The sequence below is a fragment of the Rhinolophus hipposideros genome (assembly GCF_964194185.1).
Source record: "Rhinolophus hipposideros genome assembly, chromosome: 7".
Classification (NCBI taxonomy): domain Eukaryota; kingdom Metazoa; phylum Chordata; class Mammalia; order Chiroptera; family Rhinolophidae; genus Rhinolophus; species Rhinolophus hipposideros.
In genome coordinates this window covers 9,558,174-9,568,145 of record NC_138053.1, presented here as the reverse complement: position 1 = coordinate 9,568,145, position 9,972 = coordinate 9,558,174, and the positions used below count along the sequence as shown (strand labels likewise).

Below are 9,972 nucleotides of genomic sequence, written 5' to 3'. Positions count from 1 at the left end.
TCCCTGTCCCGCCTTCCCCGCCGCCCTCCCCACTGGCCAGTCCCCACGCCCACACAGGCCGGCTGCCTCATCTGGCACTGATTATCCCTGCTGCTGCGGCTGCCGGCTGCCGCTGCTAAACTCAGCTGCTGCCTCTGTCTGAAGGACCCCAGCGCCTCTCCCCCCAGCCATGCTGCCTGCTGCCACAGCCTCCCTCGTGGGGCCCCTCCTCACTGCCTGGGCCCTGCTGCCTTTTGCCCAGGGCCAGACCCCCAACTACACCAGGTAGGTCTCTTAGCACCGTCCAATTAGCTTGAGTAAGCTTCAAAAGCCTGGTGGGTTATGCCTGTGGATCTTGTAGATGCTTTTGCTAATAAATCATCCAAGAGCACTCCTGCAGCCCCCTACCCTTCTCCGGCCCCCAAGTCCTCCCCCCGTACTGCAAGACCACTGTCTCCTGTGGGTCGCCAGACCCCGTTCCTTCAGCCTCTGTCCTCTGCCCTCTAAGTCTCCCCATACACCCAGACCGTTGGCCCCCCATGGAACCTTAGAGCGCCAAGACCTTGAACTTGCCTGGTAGCTGGACATCTGGATTCCAGGAAGGAATTAGAGATTGTGGGGGGAAGTGGGGGCAGCGAGTGGGAGATTTGGAAGTCAGATACTCAAGTAGTTATCTGGACCAAGAGCAGAGCAAAGGCTGGGAGCTCAGGGAGCCTGGTCTCCGGTTCAGTTTAAGGGCCATCTCTGCTGCTTCTCCCTCAACTCACCACCCCCTCCCCCGCACCGCCTCGTGGCTGTGTCTACATCTGGAAGTAGTTAGGCGGCTCCTGTCCCAACTGCCTGGCAGGGTGAGGGGGGAGAGTGAGGAAGGGGGGCTGAGGAGGATTCCGGGAATTCCTGTTGGGGTGGGGGTGGGGACTGGGGTTGGAGGGATGGACACATTGCTGGCCCCACTTTTTTCTGATCCTCTGCTATAGTGTTTCCCACCCCAATTCTCTCCTGGCCGGCTGAGACCATCCCAGACCCCTTAGGCCTTTCTCCCTCATGCTCCGGGCTTCCCTCCCTGGCCTCCCCATTCTCATGACCCTATCCGATTGGCCCACTGCTCCCTGACCCATGGCTGACCCCTCTTCTGTCCTCCAGACCCGTGTTCCTGTGCGGAGGGGATGTGACTGGGGAGTCAGGTTACGTGGCAAGTGAGGGTTTTCCCAACCTCTACCCCCCCAATAAGGAGTGCGTCTGGACAATAACGGTGAGGAGGCCCCTCTGCTCGTGACCCCTTTTCAATCTGGAGGCCTGGGTGCAGCCAGCACCACCCTTCTCCCGGGGTAGTCCCAGCCCCCTCCCCTCTGGACCCTGATGGCCTCAGTGTCCACAGCGATACCACTCTTAACCCGTCATTTCAAGCCTGCTTCTCCGTCCCTCCCTCCATCCCTGACACCTGTAATGTCCCCACACACCTCAGGTGTCGTCCCTTGCACAAGCCGCCAGCCCCGTGCAGAGCCCAGGCCCTCTGCACCCTGATGGCGCTCCTTCCTCTTCAGGCCCAAATTTCTGTAGGAAATGCTTGGGGAAAGGGAGATGCCCTTTGCTTGTGCTGTGTGTGGCCTGACTTTGTGGGTCCCGCCCTGTCCCTGCAATCAGGTCCCCGAAGGCCAGACTGTGTCCCTTTCATTCCGAGTCTTCGACCTGGAGCTGCACCCCGCCTGCCGTTATGATGCTCTGGAGGTCTTTGCCGGGTCTGGAACCTCTGGCCAGCGGCTCGGCCGCTTCTGCGGGACCTTCCGGCCGGCGCCCTTAGTCGCCCCTGGCAACCAGGTGACCCTGAGGATGACGGCGGATGAGGGCACTGGAGGACGAGGCTTCCTGCTCTGGTACAGCGGGCGGGCCACCTCAGGCACTGGTGAGACCTCCCTCACCTTCGCCTTCCCCCTCTCCTGGCCCCGCCCCGGCACAGGCCCCGCCCCCAGCCTTAACTTTCACCCCGAGAGCCTAGGAGCCCATTATCTCCCTTTCCCTTTTTCCTCACTAACTGCCCCTCCAGTCCCTCCTCCCCGTCTTCTCTCCCCTCTCCCGCTCCCACCCACCCCCTCTTCCAGGGCCCCCCCCAGGCGCGAGGCGGAAATGGGTCACCGACCCACGGGTGGAATGGGCGGCCTGGGGTTACTGGGATGGTGAGTAACAGCCCGCCCCCGTCCGCAATCGGGCTCCCTCAGACAGGCGTGTGGGGGCACCCCAGTGGTAGGGGACCAGGTTCCCTGACCCGGAGCCCCCTACACCCAGCCCGGGGCTCCCGATTGCGGTCCCATCACCCGCTCCTGGCGGAGAAGTCTCCCCTAAAATGTTTAAGGCAGGTACCTCCCTAAAGGGGTCTAGGGGGTGTGCCCCATTTTAAGGGGATCCTCACGGCATGAGGACTCTCCAGCCTGCAAAGGGAACTTCTCTGTCTGGCGGGGGAGATGGGATCTCCCAGGGGAAGAGAGGTGTGGCCGCGGGTCAGGGGGCGGGGCAAGTAGGGGCGTGTCCAGCCAATTCCTCCTCCCCCTTCCACCGCCCGCCTGGTGCGCCGCGGTTCCAAAACTTCCCTGAGCCTCGCTCCTCCCAGCCCCCTCTCTGCTAACCTCTTTCCTCCTCTTCTCGTCCCCTCATCCTGAGACCCGACATCCAAACTTCCTGCACCGACAGGCTCCCAACCTAGAGCTCTTCTCGAGCTGACCTCGCGTCTCCACCGCCCCCCACCCCCACTCCTCTCTCGCCTCCCCAGAGCACCAATTTTGCGGGGGGCGGCTGGAGAAGGCCCAGGGAACCCTGACCACGCCCAACTGGCCCGAGTCTGATTACCCCCCGGGCATCAGCTGTTCCTGGCACATCATCGCGCCCCCGGACCAGGTACAGACCCCTGCCCGGGCTGCCCTCGGGGACCCGGGCGGCGTCCTCCAGCATGCAGCCAGCAAAGATTTATTGAACGTCTATGTCCTGAGTCCTGAGCTTGCGCTGGTGGGGAGTCAAAACAGAGCCAACATAACATGCTTGCACGCAAAATAAATAAATAAAAAATAAAAAATAAATAAATAAATAAATAAAATTACACCTAAGACGAGCGAGGTACACGATACGATAAACTGGTGGGGGGAGGGGGCGGGGGATGGATTCCGGGTCTGTTCCTTAAGAATGAGTCAGGACTTGACTTCGCCAACAATGGCGATGGACGCCACTGCAGGGTTCCGGTGTGTGTGATCCCTTGAGTTGTGGTGTGAATGCATTAAGAGGAGGGCGCAAGGGGATGCGGGAGGTGAGAGAGGAGGCTGCTGCGAGCGTCCAGAGGCGGCAAGAGGTAGAGGAGTTGAGAGGTGCCGAGCTCCTGAACCCTCTGGCAGCCCGGGGACCCACCGCGCAGCCTCGCCTCTGCCCTGCTGCCAGGTGATCTCACTGACCTTCGGGAAGTTTGACCTGGAGCCCGACACGTACTGCCGCTACGACTCGGTCAGCGTGTTCAACGGAGCCGTGAGCGACGACTCCAAGAGGCTGGGGAAGTTCTGCGGTGACACAGTCCCGGGGTGAGGGGGCGGGACCCAGCTGGGTGGCTCGAGTGTATCCACCTTCTCAGGTGCAGGAGTGGGAGGACCTCACTGCTGTTGGGAGGGACAGGGCTTAGCTGAAGAGGCAGGGTCTGAACCTGTGAACCCCAAACCAGTGGGTGGAGCAGGTAGGGTACCAGGCTCGTACCAGGTCTAGGGTCTGTGGATCCAGGGGCCCGTCGGGACTGCGAAGCTGAAGTCAGGAAGCTAATGCATTCAACTGAGGGGCAGAGGTTGAAAGGCCACTGGCCTGGGTAAGGCAGGGTACACAGCCCCATTGACACCTTCCCCCAATGCCCTGCTGCCCACAGTCCCATCTCCTCCGAAGGGAATGAGCTCCTTGTCCAGTTCGTCTCAGACCTCAGCGTCACAGCCGATGGCTTCTCAGCCTCCTACAGGACCCTGCCGCGGGGCGCCGCCAAAGAAGGGCCTGCCCGGAGTCCAGAGGAGGGTGCCCGGCCAGGACCCCAGCTCCTTGGCCCTAGCCCCAAGCCGGGAAACCGACCCAAAGTCAAGCCTGAATCCCCACCTACTGAGAAAAAGAAAGCCTCACCTGCCGCTGAGGCGACCCCGGTGGGCCCCAGTGAGTCTGGGAAGGGGGAGGAAGGAGTCGCAGACTAAGACGGTTCTGTCAGAGTTCCTTTCTTGGCTCACTTGTTCATTCATACAATACTCACTGTGACTTCCGTGCTAATGTCTGGTACTGGGTGCTGGGACCCAAAGCTGGACAGAACTCTGAACAAGTTCAAATCAATGAGGCTGTTACAGAGAAAGTGACCTCCCTGCTGGGTAGGTCACCCTTCACACACTGTCCCCCTCTCCCTCCTAGATGTACCCGGTGTCACCTGCCCAAAGCAGTGCCGGCGGACAGGCACTTTGCAGAGCAACTTCTGTACCAGCAACCTGGGTAAGAAGCCTCATCCCTAAGCTCTGCTCTTCCAGCACCTCTCACCTTCCCTCCTGTCCCCAAAGTGCCCCTTCCTTCTGCTTCCAGCCCTGCCCTGACCTCCTGTTTCCTCCCACTCACCTTCACTCTCCCACAGTGGTGACCGCAACAGTGAAGTCCATGGTTCGGGGTCCAGGGGAGGGCCTCACTGTCACTGTCAGTCTCATTGGTGCTTACAAAACCGGAGGCCTGGACCTGCCCTCTCCACCCACTGACACCTCCCTGAAGTTTTACGTGCCCTGCAAGCAGTGCCCTCCCATGAAGAAAGGTAACAGAAATATGGGGAGGTGGGGACTGGGACTTAGCCTCATGGAAGTGACAGAGGGACTCAGATAAGAAGATACCATCTACAAAGTATATAACATGAGTTTTTAATCCCTCCTTCCCCTCCCCCAGGAGTCAGTTATCTGCTGATGGGCCAGGTAGAAGAGAACAGAGGTCCCGTCCTTCCTCCAGAGAGCTTTGTGGTCCTCTACAGGCCCAACCAGGACCAGATCCTCAGCAACCTCAGCAAGAGAAGGTGCCCTTCCCAGCCTGTTCCGGCTGCTGGGTCCCAGACCTGAGCCCCAGGCTGGCCTCCAGCCCCTGGCCCTAGGGACCCCTTTTTTAACCAAATAAATATTCCTTGACTGAGGAAGGGATCACATCTCCATTTCTATGGTTTTGGTGCTCATCTTGGGGATTTCTTGTCATGCATTCATTAAACTCAAGACATTTACTATACAGGAGAATATTTTAAGAATGTAGGTGGATCTTGTCACCCCTTAGCTCAAAACACTCCTGCATTCTCAACACACACACACACACACATTTAGATGGATATGTTAATGAGCTTGATTGTGGTGATCTTTTATATATACACGAGGTCAGACAATTACGTTTGCAAATTTTCCACCATGCACTTACACAGTGGGAAGTTTGCAAACTTAACTGTCCGACTTATGTGTGTGTACAAAACCATCAAGTGGTAGACCTTAAATATATACAATTTTTATGTCAAAGATATCTCGAATCTGTTAAAAAGAAATTTTTTAAAATCTCCCATAATTTTCTATCAGTCTCAGAATAAAATCCAAATGCCTACTGTGTGCTCAAAGACTCTAGGTGATCTGCATCCTGCCTCCCACCCCATTCACCTTGGACTATTGTCTTCCTTACCACCACTGTTCCAGTCACACTGGCTCCTTGACCATTTCTAGTACACTGGCTTTGCCTGTAGTATTCCCTCATTCCGGAATTCTCTTCCATAGATAGCTCATGGCTCGCTTCCTAACTTCAATCAGAAGTTTGTCCTAGTTACTCAGTCATTTGTTCATTCCAAAAGGCAGGCACTGTTTTAGGCACCAAAGATACAACAAAACAAAGTCTCTGCTCTTGTGGAAAGGAGAGTACATTCTACTGGAGCAGAGATGAACAGTAAAATATATAAGTTCAAACAGCTCTGAGTGCTGTGAAGACAACAAAAGCGTGATTAAGAGGACAAAGTCAGATTCTACATTTGATAGGGTGCTCAGGGAAGACTTTTGCATGAGATCAACTTTGTTTTTGCTCCACTGCTAACCAGTTGTGTGTCCTGGGGTGAGATTGTCACCTTGCTGAGGTTTCCTTGGCTGTAAGATTTGAAGATTTGGTGTGATGATGTAAATGGCAGGGTTGGTAAATCTTAATCCCTGTGCAAAATGTGAGTGATTTTCAAGTTTCATGTAGGAAACAGAGAATCAGGAGAGGAACCCTAGGCTGAGACCCAAATCCAACTGGGAGCAACCTCGAACTACTACTACTGTAGGAAACAGCTTTGATTGCTGCAGAAGCTTCTAAGAGAGCCTGGGATTGAAGTGGAGAAAGAGGGCTTTTTTATGGGATGGAAGTCTAGCGATCTGGGCAGTCTGAGTGGGGAGGAAGGAACAAGGCCCGTTCCCAGCCTCGCCCAGGTCCACCAGAGTAACTCCAGGGCTAGAGTTCTAGCCAGAGACACTGGTCAAGTTTTATGTCACCAGGATCAAGTCAATTACGTCTTTAGGCGCACCCATCGGCGTATACTTTTGGCGGAAACGAGGTTGCCCTGACCAATGACAGAGGCCGTACGGCGGAAGTACAGAAAGCGTCTCTCGGGCAGATGGCTGCTCCGATACGGTCACAAATTGATTGGCAGGTACCGTGACCAGAAGGTGAGCATCGTAGCTTGAACCGCCGATCGGAGGCGGAAACCTTAAGGAGCGCAAGCCCGAGCTCAGGGAGGGGTCGGAGGGACAGTAACAGGTCTCTGGTAGCCGGAGGCAGGAAGGGCAGGTCCGGAGGAGACCTCTGCGGCAGGCGGAGTCTGGCGGGAGAGAAGGGACGGAAACCCTGGACGCCCGGAAGGGGCGGAGCCTAGTGTGGGTGGGGCTTATGCAGATAGCCCGGTTGGGAGCCGCGAGGGGACGGGTTTACGGGGTGGGAGTGACCATGGAGGCTGGGCTTGGGGGCGGGACCTAAGGGGACTGGGCAGCGCCGGAGAGGGCAAGGGTTTGGGGGCTGGGTCCTGGTCTGCGGGAGCCTCATCTAGCGAGGTTTCGAGGCCGCGGTGGCGGCGGCGCCATAAATCCAGGCCCTGCCCCACGATCTCATCTCTTTCTCCGCTTTCGCTCCCCAGCTCTAGATTCCAGGCCCTGTCCCCCGAGCTCTGCCCTCGGATGTCCCACCGCCCAGAGCCTGCATGCGCCGCGGGGCGCCCCAGGACCAGGAGCTCGTGGGTCCGGGTGCTCCTGGGCGGGGATCCCGGGGCGCCCCTCCTCCCTCGGTACCTGTTATCCCGGTCCTCGTCTTTCCCCCGGATCTAGTATTCAGAGCGGACCAACGGAGCGGACCCCGGCAGCTGCTGACCCTCTATAACCCCACGGGAGCTGCGCTTCGCTTCCGAGGTGAAGGGATGGGCGCCTCGTGCTGTGGATGTGGAGGCTGGTGGCAGGACATTGGGGGCGTGCATGGGCTGGAGGAGTCAGATGAGTGTGGTCAGATGTCCAGCCGTGGCGGACTGGAAGAGTCATGGGGGTAGAAGGCAAGGGGGATTCTAGTGTCCCGTCATGGGAAAGGCTTGTGTAGGGTCTCTGAGGCAATAGTCGGTCTTTCTGTGCCTTTATCCCCCAGTTCTGTGCACAGCACCTGCCAAATACACAGTGTTTGATGCAGAAGGATATGTGAAGCCTCAGTCCTGCATTGACATGTGAGTTGGGAGGGTGGCGAAGCCAGATGTCACTGCCACCTCTCTCTGAATTACTGAGCTGTAGTCTTAGGTCTCAGACGTGGTCCTCTTCAACCTGTTTTCCCCACCCTCTGTCTGCGACCATATGGGAAAGTTTCCTGGGAGGGTGGGACCTGGGTCCACTTGGATCACTGCCTCTCACTCACTTCCTCTCATTTGGCTTCTCTCCTATCTTGGGATCAGTGTGATTCGCCACGTGTCCCCCACTCCCAGCCAGTATGATGTCCAGGACCGCTTCCGCATTGAGCTGTCTGAGGAGGGAGCTGAGGGCCGAGTGGTGGGGCGCAAGGACATCACCTCGGTTCTGAGGGCCCCAGCGTACCCCCTTGAACTTCAGGAACAATCCAACCCAATGCCCCACCCAGGACCTCCTTCCTGGACAGCGCCACCCACAGCCAGACACCTCCCAGAAAGTAAGTTTTGGGGGATGGGAATTCTTTAGTTCTCTGGGTAGGGAGAACCTGGCATTCCCTAGAGATAAGTTCAGCTGGAGTTGAAGACATCTTCTGGTTCAGTCTTTTTCTTTTTGGTGGAAACATTCCTGGGAGTTGAAATTTTATATCAAGTTAGGGAATAAGCAGACTTTGCAGTTTCCCTGGTTTCTGGCCTCTACTTAGATGGAAAAGTTCTTCCTTAGCTCTAACTTCTGTACTTTCTACCATGTGCCAGCTCAGTTCAGCTCAATAAGAAACTTGTACTGAGCGGTTATGCTGTACCAAGTTGTGTGCTGGGTCTGGGAGGTGGAGGTCCCTGCTGGACACACAGGTACACAGGAACTAGTAATCAGGCAGAGTGAAGTAAAAAAGAATGCTGAGGGGGCGGACGGGTGGCTCAGTTGGTTAGAGCTGAGCTCTGGGCAACGGGGCTGCCGGTTCGATTCCACGTGGGCCAGCGAGCTGCGCCCCCCGCAACTAGAATGAAGTCAATGAGCTGCTGCTCAGCTCCCGGGTGGCCAGATGGCTCAGTTGGTTGGAGCGTGGGCTCTCAACCACAAGGTTGCCAGTTTGACTCCTTGACTCCCCCAAGGGATGGTGGGCTCTGCTCCCCATCCCCCGCAACTAAGATTGAACATGGCACCTTGAGCTGAGCTGAACCCTCCACAACTAAGATGGAAAGGACAACAACTTGACTTGGAAAAATCCCAGAAGTACACACTGTTCCCTAATAAAGTCCTGTTCCCCTTCCCCAATAAAATCTTTAAAAAAAAAAATGCTGAGGAACCAGAAGAGAGAGGTTTTCTTGTGGCTGTGGGGACAAAGGCTCCAGGAAGAGAGACGACACTTACTATGTGCCCCTGGAAGGCAATAAAAAGTAGATACACCTTCCATGTTCAGCCGCCTCCCTGGAAGACCTTGGGTTGGGCAGGAATGGGGGCTGGAACTTGTGCTGATCCTTGTTTCCCAGAATCCCACTCGCAACTGGCCACCAGCTCCTTCCTCCTCTTCTTGCTGACGGGCATAGTCTCGGTGGCCTTCCTTCTGCTCCCGCTCCAGGATGAACTCGGCAGCCAGCTACCCCAAATCCTTCACGTCTCCATGGGACAAAAGTTGGTGGCAGCCTATGTCTTGGGTGAGCACAGGAGTGGCCAGGGGATCCAGGCCCCAGAGAAAGAGGGATGAGGCCTGGGAAGAGGGCTTCTGGAGCCCCAGGGCTGCTCCTAGGACCTTGCTCTTTCTCCCCTCTCCAGGTCTGCTCACCATGGTTTTCCTCCGGACCTGAGCGCCGTGCTCAACCTCCACCCCCTCCTGGGCAGGGATGTGGACGTGAGACAGCCACTGTGATGCTCAGACCTTGGCCTCCACCCCTATTGCCCTCTTCCTTGTTCCTGCCCGCTTCCCCCATCACCCCCGACAAAAAGTACCCAGGGATTTGTATTCATTTTCCACGTTGAATAAAATAAATTTGTAAAATTAAACTGAGAAATGTAGGGAACATGCCCCTTTCTTCCTACTTTTTTTGCTCCAGTTCCTCCTACTCCCAATTCCTTGGGGACCCAGGGCCTAAGGCAGGGAAGAGGCCCAGTCAGGATTTAGGAGAGCTGGGTTTTAGTCCTGGCACTACACCAAAAAAACTGACCTTGAGCAAGACCTTTCATTTCTCTGAACTTCAGTTTTTATCTTCTAAACGAAGGAATTGGGAGAGTTGGTTCTTTTTTTTTTCTCACCCATCTTTTCACCCCACCCCCTTTGGCAACATCAGTTTGTTCTCTATACTTTTGGGTCTGTTTC

At 56.3% G+C, this 9,972-nt stretch overlaps 2 protein-coding genes across 5 annotated transcripts; both read left to right on the top strand.

Moving 5' to 3' along the window:
• The first annotated feature begins 47 nt into the window (after positions 1–47).
• Positions 48–5,222, top strand: PCOLCE (procollagen C-endopeptidase enhancer). 2 transcript variants are annotated; one of them, XM_081053558.1, is made up of 10 exons: positions 48–264; positions 1,123–1,231; positions 1,624–1,882; positions 2,079–2,153; positions 2,744–2,868; positions 3,400–3,536; positions 3,869–4,140; positions 4,387–4,464; positions 4,601–4,771; positions 4,900–5,150. In XM_081053558.1, exons 1-10 carry the CDS (start codon positions 170–172, stop codon positions 5,064–5,066), a joined length of 1,488 nt encoding a protein of 495 aa, XP_080909684.1. In that variant the 5' UTR covers positions 48–169; the 3' UTR covers positions 5,067–5,150. The 2 variants fall into 2 exon arrangements, with proteins under 2 accessions (XP_080909684.1, XP_080909685.1); XM_081053559.1 differs by lacking the exon at positions 2,079–2,153 and having other exon boundaries at positions 4,900–5,222.
• A 1,352-nt stretch (positions 5,223–6,574) lies between these two features.
• On the top strand, positions 6,575–9,674 carry MOSPD3 (motile sperm domain containing 3). 3 transcript variants are annotated; one of them, XM_081053696.1, is made up of 6 exons: positions 6,575–6,671; positions 7,136–7,403; positions 7,630–7,705; positions 7,928–8,157; positions 9,149–9,313; positions 9,432–9,674. In XM_081053696.1, the coding sequence occupies exons 2-6, from the start codon at positions 7,199–7,201 to the stop codon at positions 9,461–9,463; spliced, it is 708 nt and encodes a 235-aa protein (XP_080909822.1). In that variant the 5' UTR covers positions 6,575–6,671; positions 7,136–7,198; the 3' UTR covers positions 9,464–9,674. The 3 variants fall into 3 exon arrangements, with proteins under 3 accessions (XP_080909822.1, XP_080909823.1, XP_080909824.1); XM_081053697.1 differs by lacking the exon at positions 6,575–6,671 and adding an exon at positions 6,730–6,878 and having other exon boundaries at positions 9,432–9,664; XM_081053698.1 differs by lacking the exon at positions 6,575–6,671 and adding an exon at positions 6,741–6,882 and having other exon boundaries at positions 9,432–9,664.
• Positions 9,675–9,972: the final 298 nt, after the last annotated feature.